This window comes from Malania oleifera, chromosome 10 (assembly GCF_029873635.1).
Source record: "Malania oleifera isolate guangnan ecotype guangnan chromosome 10, ASM2987363v1, whole genome shotgun sequence".
NCBI lineage: Eukaryota > Viridiplantae > Streptophyta > Magnoliopsida > Santalales > Ximeniaceae > Malania > Malania oleifera.
Window position 1 is genome coordinate 72,563,688 of NC_080426.1, and position 25,763 is coordinate 72,589,450.

General features: G+C 36.0%; 1 protein-coding gene across 3 annotated transcripts in view; it reads right to left on the reverse strand.

Annotated features, from left to right (window-relative positions):
* Nucleotides 1-1,528: 1,528 nt before the first annotated feature.
* LOC131165774 (probable protein S-acyltransferase 12) overlaps nt 1,529-25,763 on the reverse strand; it is a 42,091-nt gene continuing 17,856 nt past the window's right edge. Inside the window, exons 2-7 of one of the 3 annotated variants that reach the window (XM_058123823.1) lie at nt 14,876-15,128; nt 6,347-6,438; nt 5,580-5,706; nt 5,395-5,480; nt 4,347-4,412; nt 1,529-1,964 (exon numbers count right to left, since the gene is read on the reverse strand). In XM_058123823.1, coding sequence (XP_057979806.1) covers nt 1,848-1,964; nt 4,347-4,412; nt 5,395-5,480; nt 5,580-5,706; nt 6,347-6,438; nt 14,876-15,128 — 741 coding nt within the window. In that variant the 3' untranslated portion in view covers nt 1,529-1,847. Of the gene's footprint in view, nt 1,968-4,037; nt 4,413-5,394; nt 5,481-5,579; nt 5,707-6,346; nt 6,439-14,875; nt 15,129-25,763 lie in introns of those variants that run through there. The other 2 variants (XM_058123824.1, XM_058123821.1) reach the window with 2 other exon arrangements.

Sequence of the window (25,763 nt, forward strand, 5' to 3'; positions counted from 1 at the left end):
ATTATTTTCTTCCAAATTAGGCCTTTCAAATTCCTCCTTCAAATCCTTGAGGATACTAGAGAAATTAGAAGAGTCTTAACACTGGTTTCGATTTTTTTTCGTTTTTCCTTTTTCATCCGAATCACTTTGCCCAAATTTAGAAATTGTCGCATTTCAAATCAACCACCTTATATTCCACTTTTGGGGTCATTAGCTCAATGTCATTAGAGAGATATCGGATTGTAACCAATTGTAAACATTGATCTATAGTTTAAGACGACTCATGGGAGAGAGATAAGGGATTGTAACCAATGAACCAATAACTATTTTCAAGAATCCAAGATTTTTCGTCTTCCCAATTTGAAAAATGTAGGAGTCATTCGAAGGAAATATCCACTGCTCCTACCTTCTCGCCACAATTGCATTATATATGAGTGAGTAGGAGCTTTCACTATGAATCTTCCAATCGAAGCATTCTTCCATTTCTCTTCTCCCAATCTGGAAACTTTTGGAGTTGCCTATATTAGTTTAAAGTAAATTAATTAAATATTGGAAGCAACCCTTTGATTTGAACAAATTTCTTGAAATCTTGTCCCCCAAAGACATCGTTTGGATTGATTCCAATTGATTTTTCTATTAAAGAAAAAGATTTACCATGGAACACCCTGAAAAATTCTTGGATCAAAACCAATTAGTTGAGTACTTACTAATTATTAAATGTATATAAAATTGCATGTCATAAACTTTGTTCATCATTTTTACATTTGCATGAGCTCAATTCCATGTTTATAAATAAAGATAGCCTCCATTGTTTAAACAATTAGTGTTTGAACAATTAAGAAGAATAATTTATGCAAAATTGTAATGTATGGCCTTCGAAATGTTTTTTCAATATATATATATACACACACATATATCATCATCATCATCATCATCATGATTTAAGGATATTAAAGGATATTTTTGTGCATAAAAATACGCTTGACTTATAATCAAATGAGGGTTTAATGATCATAATACATCATAAGATGACTCTTTGTATTTTTATTAGACAATAGGGTTTATAAAATTTTTCAAAAAATAGCGTGCACCCATGTGAATGCACATGGTCATATGCCTTTCCTTTAGGGAACCTTCTCCGAAAAATATGATATTTGGGCTTACATTTACAATAATGCAAACGAAAAATAAATTAAAATGTGTGTGTGTGTGTGTGTGTGTGAGAGAGAGAGAGAGAGAGAGAGGGGTCACATAATATATAATATTGTATTCAACGATCCTGTCTTAACTACCACAGCAAGGTAAGTCCCAATGTACTCGAGTGTAAGATGCTTCAATGATATGATGGAAGTTATCGACACTCCCATTTTTATATATACAATATAATTATACACCGAATTGAAGGACCTAAATATTATTATTTTTTTTCCCCTTTTTGCTATGCATAGCTTTTTCATCGTGCCAAACATTTCGTTAAAATATGTTCACCGATTCTGCAGAAATTTCACAATGCCCATATGCATATTCAATAGAAAAATCAGACCATATATCCAAGGAAATGAACAATGCTATTAGATTTCAATAATGGTACATACAAGTACATATGACTGGTTATGAAATTACAATCATTTGATTTGCACCTGAAAATTTTATCAGGGCAAGATAATTTTCTTCTCCCATACACGAAAGACAATTTCATGCCAACAAATATTATATACATATATAACCAAATTCAACATAGAATCATTCTTTACAGACCGAGGTTGAAAACATAATTGCAGTGTGCATTAAAATATACCACTACATATTTTGATCCAAGAAGAAACTGGTAGTTGCTCCAGCTGCAGGAGGGATAAATTCGCCCCACTTTAAGCCTCAACATCTGTCCGAGTGGGGAATTCTACACCTTGAAGCGCAGCTATATTATCCAAATCTTCTCTCGAGAACAAAGGGAAAAACCACAGTGCCTTTCTGGTGCCAAAAACCTACTGAGAATAAAATATTAAAAAAAAAACACTTGAAAATGAAACCAGTAAAATAAGAATGTGTATGACCAAAAACAAATGATTCCATCGCAGCTACTGTTTAGCGCTCCATTTTGGGTGAAAGTGAAAACATTTTAACTCATGATGTGCTTGGACATTGTTATAAAGCAATCTTATATTGTACATTTCAAACACAACATCAGCACCCTGAATATAGTTCCGATAAAATCAGCCCCCGAGATTTAGGAAATTATCTTGTGCAGATACCTATTTCACCTCTTAAACAAATCAATGCTATATTTTAGACAAATCATCCAAATCCAGCATTTGTATATCATCAGAGGAATGTAGTGTAAAACTAACAAAGCCAAAGATTGATATTTTCAAGAACTGCACTGAAAAGGTGATACAATTGGATCACCATTCATGAAAGTCTGCTTTGCTTGAACCTGCATCCGTACACACCCTAATGTAAAACTAACACCTGTTTGTCTGACTAAAATGGACCAACAAAAAATAAACACAAAACTCTCTAAAGTCCAGACACCAGTTAAAACATACCCCAAACCACCGATCCCCAAAAAAAAAAAAAAAATCATTGCATAACCACTTTCAAGCATCAAAGTGTTGTATATCCTAAGATCAAATCAGTTGGCTGAGACATTTCGAAATTTTTTTTCCATATGACAAAGCGTGCAAAGAACCTCAGAGCTATGTTTGATGTACCTTCTAGGATGGTCTGTAAACCATCCAGAGTTTGTGCAGCCTTTGTGGCTGTTCGCAACCTATCGCTGAAAAAGAAGGAATAAAAAAGAGGGGCCTTCTGCTAGTCCTGTATTGCACTTCCTTTCCTGTGAATTCTTTCTGGCTTGAAAAGTCCATTCATTCACTCATTCATTTGTTAAGAAATTCATACATTCATAGACAAAGTTCCTGCCGGTCATGCCACCATATACTCGAAAAGAGGGCTTACATATACTTCTTGTACATACAACTCATCTATTCATTAACTTCTTCATCGACCCATTCATTCATTCATTCATTAGATGCAAAATGATAAACAGAGAACATGGAACCTCGTCATGCTTCATCCATTCATTCATGCATTCACAAGCTTTAGAAGGTGTTGCTTAGGGAAGCCTCTAATAAACGCTATGCGTTTGTTGATCTGATTTACTTTAAAATTCCCAAGGTAGCAAATCTTTTGAAAATCTCCCAAGCCATCTTTCCATATTCTTCCTCCATAATGACAATTGCTATCCCATGGCTAGGATCATGGGTGACTGTTGAGATTTTGAGTTAAAAACCAGGAAATACAAATGAGGAAAGAAACTGATGGACTAAACAAAATCTCCAAACCTTTGGAGTTGCTCCTCACAAAGGAGAAGCAGGTGCCAACCTCACTGAGGCAAATGTCCAAACCCAAGCAGATGCTTCTACTCAAAAGAAGAATCAGCTGGCCAAGATTTCATTCTAAGAAGAGCCAACAACAACGCTTATGATGTTCCTCACATATAAAGATAAACACACAGATTTGTTTGAATAGAAACTATATTACAATTTTGTAAAAATAAGAACTAAAATTTTTCTTCTAAATTTTGGAAAACATAAGCTTAATCTAACACAAGTATTCTATTTTTTTAAAACCATGTGGCACTAGCACATCTATAAAGGCATCGTGTCCATGTTGTAACCGTAATACTAACACTCTATGGACACTTTCCAACATGCATTTGCGCTTATTGAACTTGTTGAACAAGTCAATAACTTCATAAATATATTTCTATTGTCTACACGTTTTTGACACTTTTCGGGTGCATCTTGGACCCTCCTCCCATACTTCATATGTTTTACGTATACAAGGATGCATTGTAATATAAATTTATTGATTAATTCATAAAAAATCATAATAATAAAAAAATAAACATGAGAACTTTGGGTTTTTTGAAAATTTATAATACACTAATTGAAATTTCCAATGGAAGAAATCAAATATTTATAATACAATTAAATGTTATATTATATGATTTGATTTAGAGGTGTCCTATACTTTTAGGATTTGCCCGTCTCATATTTTTGTTGCATTGTAGCAGTGTCCTATGGCAATGTGTTTTATAGTTTAAAAAATTAAATATACTTTTCTATACAAATTTTAGAGCATCCCTATCTCAACTTCTAAATTTAATTATGACAACATATTATCAACTTATTTTTTAAAATTTTAAATATTATATTAAATATTTTCTAAATATACTACACAAGATATTCAATTGTAAGAAAATGCAAAGTACGTGACACCATTACTAGTGTGTGTCTTGTGTTTTTATAGAGAGAGAGAGAGAGAGAGAGAGAGAGAGAGAGAGCTGGTCCAGTGAACTTCACCTGCTCAAAATTTCTCTTCCAGCCCAAGTCATACTTCCACCTGATTGCTCTTTTCTTCTCATAAACCTGAAACGTCATTTTCAGGTTGTCAGAGAGTAAACTAAAGCTTTTCCCAACCGCATTTTAAGTAACTTCTTCATAGTCATAGACTTATAGTTCTCTTGATGATTGCTGACATTAGTGGCTATCAAAACTATAACTGTCAAAATCATACAATTCTCAATTCAAATAATACGATTAAGTTAAATTCGCTAGCGTATCATCAAATCTTCCACAAATTGAAATAAGCAAGAATCAACCTTGAATCTTATGATTCTCAAATCTTTCAAATTATGATTTAAATCTTACAATTTATGATTCAGTAAGAATCCAAACCCAATCCAAATCCAACAGATCCAATGGTTTTGACCATCTAAAAATCCAAAAATTCACTGCCTTTAAATGTAGAAAGCCTTAAATTCTTTTCCAAGGGCCTTTAGAATCAAAATAAATAAAATTTTACTGTTACCCCTCTTCTAAATTGTTTTCAAACTTCGAGTTTCCCAAACTTTCTCCTGAGTTTGCTACTCCCTAGACTCCAATTGTTTGACTCCCCTCAAAAATAGTTTAGTTTGAAGCTATATGTGTTTAGATATGAGGGCATTCTAACATTACATTTCAAAGGTGAGTTGCTTCCGCTATTTCAACTTTCTAATAAATATTATACTTTTCATCCATAGATATTTGTGTACTAGGGTACATAATAATTCAATTTTGAACAATATACTTCACTGTTAGTTTAAGATATATACATATATCGTACATCAGATTTTTAGAATTTGCACTGAATCTTACAACTTTTTTTCCAATCTCAATTCTCAAAATTAAAATTTCAATTCACAACTTGTATCTGATTTGACAATTATGATCAAAATCATATCATCCACACATTTTTATGGATAAATACACGGTCCACAACGACTATTGACAAGTCATGGTGTGAGCCTACAATAACATGTGATTAAATTAAAACCAAAAAACCTAAAAGAGCAACTATTATATTTATTACCTCTATTGTTGTGGTATTGCTTGACAGAAGAGAAGCATGCATTACTATAAAACAAAGAAGACTCAACGAGAATGCCAAATTGAGAACTGCATCAAGGGACAAAATCTGTAAGAAACATGAGAACAATGAGACTGCAGAAGCAATATTTGAAGACAACAATACTTAATGAAGACGGGACAACTTACCGAAAGCCAAGAAAGTGACAGCAAGATTGCCAGGTGACATTGAATGACTCTTGGTTCCTCCAAAGAATTTGATGAAACCCGGCAGCAATACTAAAGTATCCATTGTTGTCTCCAGAAATGTATATAGCTAGACAAAAAGACAGAGAGAGAAAGAGGGAGTAAAGAAAAGACAAAAGACAACATTAGTTGCAACAGATAAGCGTGCTTCCATTGCACTTGGAAGGCATAAAATGCATTTCAGTAAATTGCTCATGACCCATTGTTTTAAGGACACCCAGTATGCTTCACAAATAATTGTTGTACAGAGAGCAGCACAAAGTAATCACAACCGAGTTTTTTTTATAAGCAAGAACAAAAACAAGAATAAGCAAGATTTCAGTGGATTATCATGTGCAGTTTAGATAAATTTAGAAGTAGCAAGCCAAAGATCTCCAGCTAAATTACCAGCTAGAAAATTTTCTTAGTAATCTTATGATATACTTGCATAAAAATTCCACTTAAATTCTGACTTCTCATCTCGGATTTACAACATAAAAGAACTGTAGTGTGGAAGAAATTCTGTTATATGGCACTCCAGTTCTTAGGCATTGAATTTCAATAATCATAAAACACTGACTAAATATAAGAACCTACCACTGAACAATAGAATCCCACAGACATGCGACCAATAACACCCCAATTTCTGTGCATGAGTGCAATTAAACCATTGCTAAACTATAAAAGCATTCAAATCATAAGATCAATGGGAAAGAAGGATAGAAAATTACCAGAAAAAGTAGGAAGAACTTGTAGTTACGTGCGCCCACACAATTAACAACCCATACACAATGGTGGTCCATTTTAAGAACACATCTTTGGCCTAAGTAACAGAGAACACATTAGCACTAAATTTCCCATAGAAGTATCATCTTATAAAGTCAACTAACAAGACATGCTGTTCACAAATATAATACTAAGGCAACCTGGCTCTTTAGGGGAAGATTTACAAATAAACACAAATGCAAAGGTTTGCCATGTTTCTTACTCAACAAAAAAAAAGGCATTGAAAAGATGTTTCAATAAGTGTAATTAACCCATGAATCCACTGATATGGAAGTCTATTCAAAACTTGACTTTGTGGAAGCTTCCATTGACATTGTTGTTTTTTCTAATCAGAGTTCATTAAGGGCATCAAGGGGATGCCCCCACCAAAGCACAAACAATGAAAGAAAATCACCCACTGCAGGGTGTCAAAAAGTATTACATGTCATTCAAAACAAAACCACTCTGCCAGCTAGTGGCAGTAGCAATCTGTCACTCTTTAACAACATGAAGTGGGGTAACTATTCCTTCAAAAGCTCAAAGATGGCAAGAGGAATGAGGGACAAAGCCTCCTTCCTTTCAATGCTTTAGTGGATTCCTTTCCACGCCCATAACTCACCTTCTACTGTTCTGGCAGCAACCCACTACTGCCTAATTAGAGAAGTGGTCAGGTTCCAAAAATGTCTGGTCTAGGAGCAGTGCAAGAGGATGTTCTGGATTGATTCAGCATTATTCAAACACAAGCAGCAGTGTAGCACCTGTTGACAAGAGGCAGGCCTCCTTTTTGCAGGTTGTCAATCATTCAATCATAAGAATCTTCCCAAGAGTTATCTCCCATCAAAAGAAACCAACATTTGTAGGAGCTCCTGTTTTCCAGATGGGCATCCAAGGGAAATTTCCATTAATAGCTGTTGAAAGAGTGAGAATTTAGTAATAGAAAAACCTAAGGGTACATTTAGTTGTGGAAAACAATTTTCATTTTTCACTTTAGTTTCTATAAGGCTAATTATTCATTTTTACAACTGTTAAGATTTGATTAAAATGAATGATCTAAGTTGAAGATAGGTCTCTTTCCCTATTTATAATACAAATTAAATACATTCTAATGACAACAATACCCTTACTAACTCTCACTAACATACTAACACACTCTATAGCAATAATACTAAAAGACTTGTATAACCTTTAACACACCCCCTCAAGCTGGAGCATAAATGTCATATGCTCCTAGCTTGTTACAAATGAATTTAACACGAGAACCACCCCCCCCCCCCCCCAACGCTTTGGTAAAAAAATCAAAAAACTGCATGTCCAACTTCACATAAGCGGTTGTAATGAGCTTTTGCACAAGTTTATCCCAAACAAAGTGCAATCAACTTCAATGTGCTTCATCCGCTCATGAAAAACCAGGTTGGAGGCAATATGAAGAGCAGCTTAATTATCACACATCAACTTCATGGGCTGAGAATGCAAAAAGCCCAATTCTTCCAACATGTTCTTCAACTAGACAAGTTCACAAGCATTGGAGCCATAGCATTATATTCTGATTTAGCACTTCTTACTCTTCCAAGAAAACAAATTACCACCAACCAAAATACAATACCCAGTGGTGGATATCTAGTTGGAAGGCGATCCAACCCAATCTGCATCTATATATCCATGGATATAAGTGTGGCCCCGATCACGATATAAAATACCTCTCCCAAGTGCACCTTTGAGATATCTCAAGATGCGAATTATTGTGTCCCAATGACTTGTCCTCAAAGAATCTATAAATTGACTCACAACACTTGATGCAAAAGATATATCCAACCGAGTAACTATGAGATCATTCAACTTTCCAACAAATCTACTATATTGTCCAAGATTATTTAGCAAATCACCCTTAGCTGGCATTAACTTGCTATTAGGATCCATGGGTGTATCAACTGGTTTAGATCCCAATAAGCCAGTTTCATCCAATAGATCAAAAACATACTTTCTTTGTGACACAACAGTTCCAGTATGAGATCTAGATACTTTGATAAGCAAGAAGTATTTCAACGGTCCCAAATCTTTAGTCTAAAACTTAGTTTGTATAAAAAGTTTGTGACTCTGAATACCTTTATTATCATCACCTATAATAACAATATCATCCACATAAACAACAAGAAAGATCCTCCCCGATGAAGTATGATGATAAAACACGAAATGATTCACAGCACACCATGGAAGACCAAACTTGAGTACTATAGCACTGAAACGACCAAACCATGCTCTGGGAGATTGTTTTGAACCATATAAAGCCTTCTTGAGTTGACACACTAAGCCTGATGAGAAGTAAGGTGTACTCCCAAGAGGGGGAGTGAATTGGGTTTTAAAATTTTCTTTGTAAACTCCTTAATTAAGTATAACCTTTTTTAATTTTAATTTCAATTACACAATCCCTTTTTAATTTACTAACCAACAATCCAATGTAAAAATTATGATTTCAACTTACTTTAGCAAATAATAATTCAAATCAGATTTTCTTTTCAGAACATATCAAAGATAAAATTTCATAAGATTGATATCAGTTGTGTTTCCAAAAACTCAGTATTCAGAATTTTTAAATCACACAATCAATTAGTTTCTTGATTTTTATATTGATCAAAATCAGTATTTTAGAGAGCTGCAATATTCAGCAGTTCAAGATTCAAGTGTGATCTAATCAATCAATCAATACAATTTTTTTTATCAAAGTTTCAGCAATTCCAATAGCCAAACAGTTTTCAGCAATCAATTTAAACATACACGCAATTTGTATACTTGTTGTAAAGTAAAGAGAGTAGGGAAGAAAAGCTAAGAACTGAATTTTTTTTACAAGGTTCGGCCAGCAGCCTATGTCCTTGCCCCAAGCACTGCTGTGAGGATTTTCCTTTCCAACTTATTTCCAGGCTAAGTTACAACCTCTCTGTATCAGGTGGAGATCCCTCTCTAACAAGAATACCCCTTCTCGTTAGGCAACAATCCAACAATCCTGAATTGTCAAATAATAACAAGAGAAACAAGAAACAATCTTGTGTACAAGTAGAACTCTCAACAAGAGCAGATTAGTACAGTTGAATATCAATACTTCAATCAATAATCAATATAAAGAATGAAGCTCAGAATAATATCACCGTGATTCTCATTTGAATTGAAAAAGCTCAGTAGAAAGATCAGAAATCGTGACTATTGATTAGCAATAAAACAGCAAAAGCTTCAGAAAAAGGTTTTTGAACAATAAAGCTTTGAATGTGTAAGTATATGCTTGAATGTTGATTGTTGTTGGTATGTAATTCTTGAAATTAACTTGTATTTATAGAGTTTAAAAAATAAATTTTCGTATTCCCTAAGTTACTTGGAGTTTTTCCCAAGTTTTCTCAAAGTTTGGAGGCCAAGCAATCAATTTTGGAAACATTCCCTCATTTTAAATTTGAAATCACAAAGGGTTAGTAGCCTGTGCCTTTAAATTACAGCGTATTTTGAAAGTCAAAATGGGGTCAGTCACCTATGCCTGATGGCCAGTCGCCTAACTCACTTATGTTTGCTTTCTTAAAAAGCACATAAAAGGGTCAATCGGTTGATCAATCAAGGTCAGTCACTTGAGCTTACAACTTTTATGAAATTAACAAATTTGATTCCAAAAACTCTCTAGCTTTTAAACTTGGAATATTGAAATGAGACTTTTGAAATATATTTTCCATGGTTTTCAAAAACGGGTCTCTAAGTCAATAATAGTTCTTAAGAGCTTCAAACATTTATATTGAAATTGTGAAGTACTTACATGAGACTCTTTATGAGCTATAACGTTCTTCGTGCTAAGTCTTCATGCACTGGCTTCCATTCTTTGTGACTATCTTGAGCTCTTTCTTCAATTGACTTTTGCTTCATCATGAGCCATGTCTTTAAGCATAATCGTCATTTAATCTTCTTTAAACACTTGAGCTTGATCTTTTATGAAAACTTTTAAGCCCTGAAACTTATCTTAACCAAACATGTTAAGTTCCTTTGATTTGTTATCATCAAAATCAGATTCTAAGTTATGTTAGGCCAACAATCTCCCCCTTTTTTATGATGACAAACAAGGAGCAAAATGAAGTAAGCCTTGATAAGGCTCCCCCTTACAATAAGCATAATCATAACAATGTTTGTAAAGTATATTATAATCAGTTCAATTAAGATCAATTTCACTACGTAAAATATATCATAATCAGTTCAATTAAGATCAATTTCATTGTCATGCTCAAATAGTATATCAATCTCATATCATATCAGATTTCAAGATTAATATCAATATTATGCGTATATCATGTTCAGTTTTGCATACTCATTGCATACTCAATTTTGCACTCAAATCTCTCCCCCTTTTGACATCAATCAAAAAGAGAAGGGTAGCAAACGTAGCATACAGAGCAAGTGTATGAAGTCAACACCTGATTCCCCCTAAGCAACAAACCTAGGTGATTGTTCCCTATAAACCTCCTCCTCAAGGTCACCATGCAAGAAGGCATTTTTCACATCTAACTGATGCAGAGGCTAGTGACAAGTAGTAACCAAGGAGATGAACAGACGTACTGATGTAAGTTTGGCAACTGGAGAAAAAGTTTCAAAATAATCAAGACCATACACTTGAGTATATCCTTAGCAACAAGACAGGCCTTTAGACGAGCCACAAAACCATCAAGGTTGGCTTTCACAATGTAAACTCAGCGACAATCAACCACAGACTTGTCAAGAGGAAGAGGTATCAAGTCTCAAGTACCATTGTCATGTAAAGTGTTCATCTCTTCAACCGTAGCATCCCTCCACCCAGAATGGGCTAAGGTTTCCGAAACAGATTTAGGAAGGATAGTAGATGATAAAGCAGTAACAAAACAATAATAGGAGGGTGAAAAGGAGTAGTAAGAAACAGTTGGAAATGGAGCGCCGAGTGCATGTGCGTTTACCTTTCCAAATAGCAATAAGAGGATCAACATCATGGGAAGTATGATCATTGGACGAGGAAACCAAAGGCATCGTAGTAGAAACTAAAGGGGGCTCTCCTCCTTGGAGCCATCGTCATGAATACACCTACAAATTAGGATGATCAAGACAATGAGAAGGACTCGAACTACATAAAGATTCAAAAGGTTGGTTGGGCAAGGACAGCAACGTATAATCTAGAAGATTAGGCAAAGGAAGAAGTTCATTAAGCTCAGAAGCGCTTAGCGACTGGGTGTAGTAAGGCGAAGATTCAAAAAAGGTAACATCAACAAAAATAAAGAAGTGATGCAGCGCAAGACTATAACAACGATATTCCTTATATAAGTACCCAGGATGACACATTTTATGGCACGAGGATCCAACTTATCCATCCCAGGAGCTAGTTAATGAATAAAGGACACACCCAAATATGCGAGGAGGAAGAGAAAATAAAAATAAATTAGAAAGGAGAATGGCGTAGGGAATTTTGCCACTAAGAAGCATTTTGTTGATCAAATAACAAGCAGTAAGTACAGAATCACTTCAAAACACTTCAGGCACATGCATTTGATGAAGTAAGGTGCAAGTGATTTCAAGAAGATGTCTATTTTTCCGCTCTACAACCCTATTTTGTTGAGTGTGAGCAAAAGACAATTGATGAATAATGCCAAAATGAGTCATATAAGTAGTGAATTGTGCACTGAAAAACTCTTTAGCATTATCACTTCAAAGTATTCGAACTGGCAAACCAAATTGAGTTTTTACTTCAGAACAAAAGGCACAAAATGCATGAAATAACTCAGAATGATCTTTTATTAAATATAACGAAGTCATTATAGAATAATTATCCACAAAGGTTACAAAGTACCAAAAATTCAACTTGGACACGACCCTACTAGGGCCCCAAACATCTAAATGAACTAACATAAAAGGGCTTGCAGCCCATTTATTGACTCGGAAAACGAGAGAAACATGATGGTGCTTTCCCAACTAACAAGACTCACAATCGAGACTAGACAAAGAACTCAAACTAGGAAAATACTTTTTAACTTTTCCAATGAAGGATGACCCAAGCGACAATGAATTTGAAAAGGTGTGACAGTAGCAGTATAGGCGGTAAAACTATCATCTGCTCCCTCTGCTTCTGCATCTTACAAACGTTGGCAATTATAGGATGCAAGGCATTAAGCTCCTCATGAATACACTTCATCTCTCCAAAATAATTTGCAATACTCCTATCTTATGTGGGTAGAGATGGTGTGATCATGTCTCATTTGCAGTTTGCTCATGATACGATTCTTTTCTTGTTAGATGATAGGAGCTCCTTCTATATTCTCACTCTTTTGCAAGTCAATGATTTAGACTTCGGGTCTTCAGATTAATTCAAGTAAGTGTGGCCTTGCTCCTATTAAATTGAGGCCTGAGATGACTTCTAGATTGGCTGCACTTGTGGGTCCCTAAAAAACTAAAATATTGAAAATAACCTAAATTAAATAAAACTTCTAGAATAACCAAACTTTCGAAACTAAAAGAAAAATCCTAATATCTAAATCCATAGCTAAAATATGAGCGCCTAGATCGAAGGAAGCAAATATATTCGATCAATGGAAGACGCAGCGAAGACCAACTAAAGAGGTGACCAAAGGGGACCTGATAGACTTTCCTTTGATAGGGCATATAGTCTGTGTCTTGTACGCATTTGATGATATGTGTCTGTCTTAGTTCTAGTGAACCTGCGTGTCGTATTTTTCATACCTCGTTCCCTAACAGCCAAAGCTGCTTTGGTTTATCAGCCCTTTCTTGCCATCCCCTATGTAGATGAAAGCACATTTGTATCTCTCGGTGCAAATAGTCACAATGCGCACGGGGAGCTAGGCTTTGGTTTGTGTGCACTCACAAACTCTAGAGCTTTAGGAGCTATAGTATATGGTTACCCAATGTAGAGGAAAGGGGGGGGAAAAAAACAAAAACAAAAAAAAAAACAAAACACACAAGGTTAAGATAGAAAAAAATAACAATAACAAGATATCTACTAGAGACTACTACTGGATGAAGGAGAGAATAAGTATGTAAGAAAGAGAAGAGAAATGTTTCTCTGGTTGTGTTTTGGAAAGGGCTGGATGTAGCCTTTTTATAGGCTGCATAAGGAGTAACTTCCAGCTGGTTATTGCAGCTGAGTAATCCGGGAGACCATGCACGCTGTGACTATTTGCACAGTGAGATTTTCTCCATAGGCGCAAAATCGGTTGTAAGGACAGTGGTCCTACCACACCTCAGCTCCCTCGCTGACTGACTCCTCTGGGGAAATGTCGGATGGTGTAGACAACAGAAGAGGCAGATGAGATTCTTCAGCAGCAGATGGAAAAGTGGAAGGTGGGAATCGAGCATTACTGGCAGTAAAGGCACTCTTGGAGTATCACCATGATCTGGTTGGGGTAAGGAGACCAATAGCTCTGTGCTACGGAAAAGTTATCCACTGGTGGTCTTCCAACAACCTGTCAAGCCCATTTCCATTTGTCCATATTCAAGCTTGGTTAATTTGATTAAAAAAAAATGAAGAAAGAAAAAAAAGTGTACTTACATGGCCATTGTTATAGTTATCGATTTGTTCTTTTATTTTTTTTTCCCATCCTTGATTTCATATACATTTTTTTTTTGGGGTGGGATTGTTTTTGGCGGCATATAACATAACCTACTACCATTTGAATGAGGTTCAATTGGTAAGCATTAGAATTTGGATTGGCCTTGTTTACATGCATTATTTACAGAATTACAAGTCCCTATAAATATATTCTTTAGCATTAAAACTTTACTCTTCATATTTATTTGAAATTTCAAAGCAGCATTTTGAATTGCAATACAGAAAAAGAATTCTATATATATGATCTCTTGTTCATATCTTTTAGATTCTTAAATTTAAACGAAATACTCAAATTATTAAATCTCTTTTCTTATTGATGAGGGGACATAAACTTGTTTAGCGTTGAGCATTGACAAGCAAACAAGATTTTCAGAATTGGGATCCTACATAGGATCATTGGTCCAGTCCGCAGGATATTCATACTTTTCACTTGGGGTAATTAATTATAACTTTTTTTATTATAAACATATTTGTATCACATCATACTTTATCTCTCTTTAGTTTTTTTTAAAGCATACATCCATGCTTCTCTTATTGGTGAGAGGACACAAACTTCTTTGGCGTTGAGTGTTGACATGCCATGACGCAAATCTACTTAACAAATATTAAATATTAACTTTAATGCATATAATCCAATAAAAATATATCTATTTTGAATAAAATCATATAATTATGTAATATCAATCACTTGCAGCCATGCGCCCATGTGCAATGCATGTAAAATGAAATGACTAGTTATCAAAAAATGTCTCTCCTTTCTCTTGAATGGAATTTGACATTGTATGATCAATAATATACTTTCAAGTAAGGAAGAAACAAATACATGGCCAAAGAAACTGAGGTATAAAAAGAACATTAGCACAAGTTAGAAAGACTTGAAGTAGCTTACAAACAGAGCAGTGATGACAACGAGGAGGCTTGCCATTCTGACATTGATTACAATAACCTACATCACGTCTTCTTTCCAACTCATCTGAAGGAGGCCATGTAGAAGCCAATGCCTCACGTGTTGCAGATTCTGGCAACATGGTAGAACTTCCAGCCACCAAAGTTTCCTCCTCGGATACTCGACTCCAGTTTTTAGGAACAGAACCAGGATCCTGAAACACTACCATAAAGTAGCTCCATGCCAAAAGTACAAGCTGCAAAGAATGAATTTTCAGTTTTCCCTCCTTGGAGTTGTTTCTTTATAAGATTTTTCTGCCAAATGACATGCAATGCTCACAGAAGCCAATTCTTTCATCCACAATCCATTGAATAAATATTGCATAAAACACTGTAAACAGCCCTAGAAAAAAACTAGATGAAGGTTCATAGTAGTAATAATTTTTTTTTTTAATAATAATAAAAGAAAGTGTATTAGATTGAGAAAGAGAAGTTACAATGCAAAGGGACAAGGAATCTGCCCCCCCAAAAAAAAAAAGAAACACAGAAAATACAAAAAGGAAATAAAAAAAGATAAAACAATAAAAATAAAGACAAAAAAGTAAAGCAAAAAGAGCAATTAACCAAGAAAATCCCTTGTCAATCCCTTTCCATCATAATTCACTGAGCACTTAAGATATGCAAGCTCCCTACCCACCAACAAAACGCACTTCCATTCCCCCAGCATCACACATTTTAAAATCCAATTTATCCAGTATCTCTTTGGCTTGTCACTGGTGTAGATAAAATTCCATCATTGCACTGCAAGTTATTACCCAATCCATTGTTTTCAAATATAGAAACCCCCTCCAATCCTTCAAGCAGGGCTGGATGAACATATGATAAGCCACCGAGATCATCGCAGGAATCAGAAACATAACCATATTGTTCTTGAATCTCATCTAACAACAAACCAGCATCACACTCAAACTCACTAAAGTCATCAGTATCATTATCAGAAAATCCTCCCCATTTCATAACCTCCTTCCTTAGCAAACTCCTTTACTCCTAAATCCTTCCTCTTATCTAGTGCGTCTTCCACGATACTCAACTCCCCTGCAGAATCTCTCCTTATAATCTTTGGCCTTATCTCACCTGATTGCTCTCTCTTCTCTTCATATCATTTCTTCATTTCTGCACTCATCAAAGCAGCCTTCTGATGAGCATTGACCTTAGTGCCCTTAGATTTTTCAAAATTAAAACCTGAAACATCAGATTTTGTACCCAATTCATCTTCTGTTTTTCTATTTCTCCTGGATATACCAGCCTCTAACCCCTGTGTGAAACCCAAATCAACCACTGATCTGATGATTAGGTTATTATCATCAATTTCTTCCCAACCTGTTCTCAAAACCATATTAAAATCATCCTGATGACACACTGTATGCTGAGTCCCTTTTGTTTGTCTTGAAGAACTGAAAAGGGAGTTTGGAAATTGTTTACTGGCTGTATATCCATCTCCCCCTTATCTGACTTCTGCAAGTGGCCAGCAAAATGGACCAGATCAATGATAATATCAGGCATGGGAAAGACCTGGAATTCCATAACCTTGTGTTGGGCCTCACAAGTTTTCATAAGACCTTTTTTTGACTAGAAAGTGGAAACCTGACTAAGCATTTGGGCCTGCCCTTCCAATTGGCCCAACTATGATTTACCTTGCTGAAGCTTCTCCTCTCTAATCTAGCCCAATATAGAATCAAAATTATGCTCTTGAGCCTCCTAAACCAACAGGCACATCAAAAATTTTGAAAGGCCTTTATTGCTTTCAAACAACTGGTCCATTTCTAAATTAATCATCAAAGACTGAGGCGCAGCCCATCCGACCTTCATTATTCCATTGTTCATGCAGAACACCCTAGCTGCCTCATGACTAACCTCCTCCACTGGAACCTTCTCCCTTAGCTACATTGATTGATTGAGAAGACCTTTTAATTAAAGAAAGTACGTTTGGTTAATCTTTTGCAGAAACCTTACAAGGAGTACGTTGATTAACCGCTTGCGGAAATCTTGATTAAAATGAGCGGTTAAAAATTCATTCATATAGGGTTACAAACTGAAATTTGGCAAAACGCTGAAATAAGAAAGTGTTGCAAGCTTTCATAATTTGGTTAAATATTGTGATTGGTTAATTGATCATTGTTTGGTTTGTGATTGGTATTTGGCTTGTGTTTGGATTGCGGTTGATTTAAAATTAAGTCATTCTTGTGTGTTTGTTTAAGTTTACAAAAGGTTGAAAATTTGTAATAACACTTAAAAGAATTTTTATAAACCCAATTCACCCCCCTCTTGGGATAACACCTTGACTTTCAGATAAGACACCCTATGATGTTTAGCTAATTCACAAGTAGAACAACGAAACTGGTATACATCAAAGGGCTTTATTAGGCTAGGAAACATTTTACTAAAAAAAGAAAAGATGGATGACCAAGTCTCATATGCCACAGCCAAGCTTCAAGAGGATCACTAGGTCGTTGCATTTCATGAAAACTTGTGGATTGTATCTGCTGTTGGTGCTCGTTGTGCATCTTCACCAGGTACAACCCATTTTCTTCCTCACCCAGACCACTCTTCTGCATTGAGGTCAGATCTTGAAGAAAACAACCAGATTCAAAAAACACACTAAACAGTTAAGTTGCCTACATAACTTTTAAACAGAGATTAGGTTTGCTTATTGTTGAGGCACATGCAGAACCTAAGGTAATGTCAGTTTCCCGCCAAGATGAATTGTTCCTTTTCCTGCAACTACTGATGCTGAACCATCAGCAATTTCAACTTTATGGTTACCAGGCTAGGTATATATGAGATAAAAACAGAGCTATTTCCTGTCATATGGTCTAAAGCACCTGAATCAACAATCCACGTATTACAGTTATTTGAAGTGGTAGAGAGAGCATAGGAAGTTTTACCACCCCCTGTGGAGTTAGCAGTCTCAGCACGGATTTCTAGTAACTTCATTAGTTCTGCAAGCTGCTTGTTAGTAAAAGCTGACTCAGTCTCCTCCTGTGGTTGAGCACCATCAGCCATATGTGCTTTACTCACTTTTTTACCTTAATCTCTATTAGCTCTTGGTCTTCCATGTATCTCCCAACAAGTGTCAATAGTATGCCTCCATTTATGGCATCGATCACATCAAAAATTGTCCTTGTCGTTCCCTTTCTTCCTCCTATATGGAGGTCTACGATCTTTGTTAACTGTCATGGCCACGAATTCTCCACTCCAATCCTTAGTCATGGTCTTTCTTCTCTCTCTTCACTTCGTACCATCGAGAGAGCTTTAGTAAGGGAAGGAAAAGAAGTTCTACTAATCACCATGGAGCACGCATTATCAAATTCAGATCGTAAACCAGCCAAAAATTTATATGTCTTACCCTTCTTCATAAGGCGAGTAACTCTATTTGGCACATGAGTATTCTCAAATTCTAAATTTTGATAATAATCCAATTCCATCCATAATCCCCTTAGAATACTGAAATAGGAGCTAACACTAAAATAACCTTATTTAGTTTCTTGGATCTGATTCTCCAACTCATACAATGAACCATCATTACCTCCACTTGAAAATTCCTCTTTCACAGCAGCCCATCGATTGCTTGCCTACTCCATGAATAGGTAGCTACACCCAATGTTTGGCTTCATAGTGTCGATCAGCCAAGCCAACACCTGAGAGTTCTCATCTTCCCATCTCTCTGCTGCAGCTTCATCTTTTTCTGGCCGCTTCTTAGATCCACCTTGATATCCCAACTTGCTCTTCCCTCTGATGGTCATCTTGACTGATTGTGCCCAATTGACAGAATTAGTGGAATTCAGCTTCTCAAACACCATCGGGAGGTTGGATTTATCATGCTGGCTGTTGAATTGCATAGCTGACACAAGATGTTTATTGTCAACAGACATGGTGATTTGTGAGGTTTCTGGTTGCAGGTGGGTAGGGATGTGCGGCAGCTAGGGTTTTGTTTGAAAAGGGGATGGAGATTGAACTTCTTTCTCAGCCTGAAAGGGTGGCAGCTGAACCTCGCAGCTGGACTTCTTTCTCGGCCTGATAGGGTTGCAGCTGAACCTCTTTCTCAGTCTGAGTCTGTGTGCTAGAGAAGCTGATGGTGGCTAGGGTTTTCCCAAGGATGGAATGTGCAGCTAGAGCTTTTTCAGGACTATGAGGCTAGGGTATTAAGAATCTTAGGCTCTAATACCAAGTAGAAAAAACTAATGAATGACTTTTTTATTATGTTGTGTATAATGTCATTGCATATTAGTGCTTTTATACATAAAGTCAAGTGCCTACAAATAGAAAGAAATCAACTCACACTCTATACAATTAATTCAACACTATCTTTTTAATAAAGCTAGCTATCCTATTCCAACAAGTGTTTGTGTCTACACCATCCCCTATTGTCCAATCACCATCTATGATCATTTTATCTTTAAATTTTATTATATTTTCTCCCTCTAGGTTCTACCACCTAGTTCCTTTGCACTGATTTATATTACCCTTTCTCTTCCATATTTTTAAATGAATATATACAACACTAAAATTCGGTGTTGCATAGCTTTCACTTTTTTTTATAACAAAAAGAAACTATTTTAAATAGAAAGGAGAGAAGGTACAACATGAGGGGACAAGAAGTCCACCAAGTAAAAAGAGAAAAGAAAAAAAAATGGAACAAGATCACAAAATTGAACTAAACAAAATTAACCAAGAAACCCCCTTTTCAAACCCTTTCCATCAAAATTTACTGAACTCTTCGAATTTGCTAATTCCTTATGATCCTTCACTTTTCAACTTTTGCCAGTATCCAAATGCACTTCATTTCCTCCCACATCACTCAACTTTAAATCCATTTTATTTAAAAGAATTTGAGATTCTGACTGCTCCTTTGATATCTCCTCCACCAATGTAGGCAAAATCCCATCCCTACGTTGTACCATATTCGCCAACCAATCATTATCAAAAATAGAAACTCCCTCCAAACCTTCCAATAGGGGTGGATAATCATTAGATAAATCCCCTATTTCATCGCAAGAGTCAGAAACATAGCCATATTGTTCTCGTATCTCATCCAACAACCCCCCACCGCAATCAAAATCACTATTATCATCACTTTTTGCATCTAAAAAATCCCCCCATTTCTTTACCTCCTTTTCTTTTCTAGTTTCATTAGAACCTCCACCATTCTTCTCAACTTGAGGAACTTCCACAATGCTAAACTCTCCTTTAGAATCTCTCCTTAATACCCTTGTCGTAGACTAACTAGAATTTTCTCTCTTATCTACGAATATCTTTTTCATTTGAGCACCCAAACAAGCAAACTTTCGATGAGCATAAATACAACAATCATCTGATTTTCTCCAACAAACCCACTTCTTTTTCACTCTTTCTCACACCATCTTCTAAAAACTCTACAGGACTAGACGTAAATTTATCACCAGTGTCTTGAACTGAATCTATTCTCCCGACATCCTTAACTTCCTCCAAATTTTGATCATTTCAATTCATATTCTTCATAATTATAGACTAAATAATATTTCTATCGACTAGAAGTTGAATAAGACTTCCATTACTCGAGGGTATATCTTCTTCCTTCCCAGTACTCATCTTCTGAGAAGTAGGAGCAATACTTTGGGCTTGTCTATTATCCAAAGGCAACATAGCAATACTAGAAACCTTAATTTATGAATCATATGTCTGCTTATCACCAAGACCCTTTTGTGAGAAGCCCATATGACAAGAACGCCCTTTGGATCCAAATTGAAGCCCATATCAACATTTCCTAAACACTGGGCCTTTTCAAATAATTGGCCCAATTTAGTTAAAAAAGAAGTATCCCCTTTTTCAATTATTTGACCAAGTCCAAATGAGAAGCATGCATCCTAGCCCAATTCTCTTCAGAGCCTCCTCCCCAAACACAGCCGTAGCCACCCCTTGATCGATTCTACTCCATTGCGAACCCTAGCTTCCTTCTCACTCCTATCAATCAAAGTTGACTGATTTGCGATGGCTTAAGTTCATTCCAATGCAACCCATCTCCCCACCAATAGCACGGCTCTTGTTTCCCAACCTTCAAACCCTACTTTATGGAATAGGCTTGACTACCACAGCCATCACCATAAGGATTTTTGCCTTCTAACATAACTTGACTCCACGATTTGTGTTGTGAAGAGTTATCTGCACCAACATTCCCAGTTTCCTCATGAAAATCCTTTGGTATCTCGCAAAAGGCACTAGTGAAACTTTGCCAACCATCTCCTTTTTAACCCTAGGGAATAAAGATTGAAAACCTCTTCCCTTTCCATCCCAACCCTAACTCCAAAAAAAACTTCCATCCTTGCCCATTTAATCAACATCAGAGCTTTGTGATACCCAATCAAACAAATTGAAACCCAATTTGCGAGCGATTGGAAGTAGATATGTCATCAACAAACCAAAACACAGCCTCTCTAGAGAACCTAACTCCCTATTACAAGAGACATTGTAATGAACCACAAGCAAGGATGCAAACCCTCCAACCTTGTCTAATCATAGATCGAAGGATTTATCTTCAATCTCGATCGATCGTTTCAACATCAACTACTATAGAAGCTTCCATGGCATTGAGCACGTGAAGGGGAGGAAGGAGTTCGTAGAAGAGAGAAAGAGAGAAACTTTACAATAAGAAACGTTCAACTAGGATAACTTTACAACCCTTACATGATAAACAATCTACCCTCCTAATTTAAAAAAAAAACTATTTGACTTTTATTTTGTCCACTTTTGAAAGTTATTAAGTGCTCTTTTCTCTTTCAAAGCAAGTATTCATTGTAATAAGATCATATGACATAGTAGAGTCTAGGATCATATCCCCATACTCATTTTTATCTCCATATCCATGTCCTCTATGTATCTTCTCATAACCTTTATTATCCTTTCCCATGTGTCCATTCAAATCAGCTCCTATGAATATTTTCTTAGTCCCCAATATCCCTTTAACAATACCATGCATATCTTCCCAAAATTAAATCTTAATGTTTTTTGCTAAGCCTATTTAAGGGGCATAAGCACTAATGACATTTATCATCTCTTAGTTAAGACCATCTTAATTTTTATGATTCTATCTCCTATTCTTTTGACATCTACGACATTATCATTTAAGTCTATCTACAATGATCCCTACCCTACTCTTATGTTTTTCCTTTCCAGTGTATTGATAAGACCACTAGGGTTTTATCGTGGAGAAATTGAGGAAATTTAAAAAAGGGAAAATAATAAAAGAAAATAGGGTTTGATCACTTCAAGGGAATCTGCCTCCAAATTAGCCAAAGGCTATGAATTATGTTACTGCTAAAATGGAAAAGCCTCGTAGGATAACATATATATAGGGTAAGGAAACTTACTCCTATTGAGAATGTAAAATATACCAATCCAAGTCCTTAATGGACTTAATTCCAATTGATTTGAGAATCCTAACACATTAAATAAAAATTCCAACAATGAATAATCCTAACATTAAATAGAATCCCAATTAATTTGGGAATTCAAACAGATTAATTAGAAATTCCAATTGATTTGGGAATCCTAACACATTAATTAGAATCCTAATTGATTTAGGAATCCTAACATTCTCACCTCCTCCAAATCAGCTTAGTCCTCAAGGCTCAGTAGCAATAAACTCCGGGAATCTCTCCTCCAAGGATTAAGAAGTTCTCCAAGTTGCATCTTCAGATGGTAAGTGAGACCAATGACTTAAAACTTCAATGATGTCTCAACTTCTATGTTTGACCACTTTGCGATCTAGAATTGCTTGTGGCTGCACTTGAACCTTACCGCTAGGTGCAACATCAAGCAAGTGATGCTACACAGTAACTTGCTCCCCTAACTTTTTTTTGAGGCAAGAGACATGAAAAACTATATGTACCTCAGAACATGTTGGTAAGTCAACATAATAAGCAACAAGGCCTATACGTTTCAAGATCTTATAAGGCCCATAGAACCAAGGAGACAACTTCATTGAAGAACAAACAATCACAGATATCTGTTTATAAGGTTGTAGTCTGAGAAATACCCAATCTCTCACTGAGAATTCCCTTTCACCATGGTGCTATCAGCTTGCTATTTTATACGAACTTGGGTCGTAACAAGATTTTCCTTGAGGAGCTTAAGCACTTTATCTCAATTATGTAACTCCTTGTCAACTTGATCAACACTAGATGATCCGGTTGAATATCTAGCAAGAACAAGAGAAGAAAAACCGTAAATAGCCTTGAATGGAGTCAACTTGATGGAGGAATGATAAGTGGTGTTATACCACCATTCTACCCATAGGAGCCATCACACCCAATCCTTCGATTTGTCACTAGCAAAGCAACAAAGATAAGTCTCCAAGCACCTATTTACCACTTCAGTTTGCCCATCTAATTGTGGATGATATGCAATGTTCATATTCAATTGTGTTCCTTCCAAACATCCAAAATTCGCTAGTAAAGACATTAAAAAGATGGTAGTCCCTCAATGAAACACATGGAGATATCAGTCCAAGCTTCTTCTAGAATAGGAAGAGGCTGTAGAAACCCTAGATTCGCCACGATTTCCCCTTTCTGTCATTCACATACATCACACTATGCCACAAACTTTTTTATTTCACCCTTCATCCCCTTCCAATAAAATTCTTGAGAAATGTGCTTGTACTAAGAAAACCAGTGTGACCTGCAACCGGTGATGTGTGTAATTCTTGTAGTATAGTTTTCTTGTGGGCTGAGGCACTAATAAAATCCTCCCTTTATACAATAAGTTTAAAAGAGTCCCAAAAGTAAGGAGGGACTGAAGTTGGCTCTTTTTGTAGCTTTTGTGTAATTACTCTAGTCTCTATACTTTGTCACCATTTCTTCTTGATTTGATCAAGAGTAGCACATGCAGGTACAAAAATAGTTATAAGTTCAACTTGTTCAAGAAGTCATGAGAGTGTATCCACCACCATATTCTCGGTCCCTTTCTTGTAAATAATCTCATAGTCATAGCCCAACAACTTAGTGACCCATTTTTGTGGTTCCATGGAAGAGAATAGTTGCTCCAAAAAATACTTTAGGCTCTTTTGATCAATTCAGATTTGGAAATTCTAACCAATTAAATACACTCTCCACTTTGTAATTGCATGCACAATGGCTAGCATCTCTTTGTCATATATAGACATGCTGATGTGGGATAAAGAAAGAACATTACAGGTAAAAGCAATGCAGTGTCTGTCTTGCATTAAAATTGCACTAATGCCAACTCATGATGCATCAGACTCAATGATGAACACCTTGTTGATCTTTCAAGGCAAGAACTTGTGTGGTGGACATTGCATGCTTAAGCTTGACAAAGGCTTGTTCAGCTTCCTTACTCCATTTGAATGCATCCTTTTTAAGTTGAGCGGTCAGTGGAATGCCAATCTTTCTATAATCCTTGACAAACTCGCAGTAGTGACCAATCAACCCCAAAAACCCTCTTGGGGTTTTGATTATTTGTGGAATAGGCCAATCTTGCATACTGAAACACCTTCTTAGGAAACAATATACCCAAGGTATTCCACATGCGATCGGGCAAAACAGCATCTAGATTTATTGACAAACAAATGATGCTCACGAGGAGTGTTGAGTAAAGTTCGCAAATGACCTAAATGATCTTCAAGAGATGAGCTATATATCAAGATATCATCAAAAAATATGAGAACAAACTTACGTTGGTAAGTTTAGAAAATGCCGTTCATGAGACTTTGGAAGGTTGAAGGCATATTAGTTAACCCAAGAGACACAACAAAGAACTCATAATGGCCATCATGAGTTCTAAACGCAGTCTTCTGAATGTCATCCTCGCGTCTAGTGATAGCCTGATCTCAAGTCAAGTTTGGTGAATTGTTGGGCACCTCTCAACTCATCTAACTATTCATCCACAACAAGAATAAGATATTTATCCTTCACAATGTTCTTGTTCAATGCTCAATAATCAACACACATCCACCAAGAGTCATCCTTCTTCTTCACCAATAAGATAGGAGAAGATATTGACTGACACTTGGTTGAATTATGTCAGCATCTAAATTAGCCAAAGGCTTTGAATTATGTTATTGCTTGAATGGAAAAGCCTCATAGGGTTATATAAATAGGGTAGGGAAACTTACTCCTATTAGGAATGTAAAATATCCCAATCCAAGTCCTTAGTGAACTCAATTCCAATGATTTGGGAATCCCAACAGTTAAATAAAAATCTCAACATTAAATAATCCTAATATTAAATAGAATCCCAGTTGATTTGGGGATCATAACAAATTAATTCAAAATCCCAATTGATTAGTGAATCCAAACACATTAATTAGAAATCCCAATTGATTTGGGAATCCCGATACATTAATTTGAAATCCCAATTGATTTGGGAATCCTAATACACTAATTAGAAATCCCAATTAATTTGGGAATCCTAACATCCACCAAAGTTTGAATCATGTTTTTTCAATTTCTCAAACTTTCTCCCTACTTAGTTTTTTGAAGACATTACATTAATTTTTTTTCTAATCATTGCATCCACCATCACCATACTTTTTCCCATTAGTGTCCCTATATTCCATGTTGTTAATCTAATCTTAATCTCCTAAACTAACTTCTTTACCTGCCCACATCCAAAATGATGTGAGAACCCTCACATATTTGACACTATACCTAGGCACTGATACAGCACGTCACTTAGGGGCGACAACCTAGCCCACCCTCACCCATTTGTTGCTACACCCAGATGGTACAAATGCAACACATCACTCGTAGGGAATGCCCCAGCGAATAATCAATAAGGATTCATATCATAGGCCTTGTAAAAAATAAGGCCAAATTACGACAAGTAACACTCTCATCCTC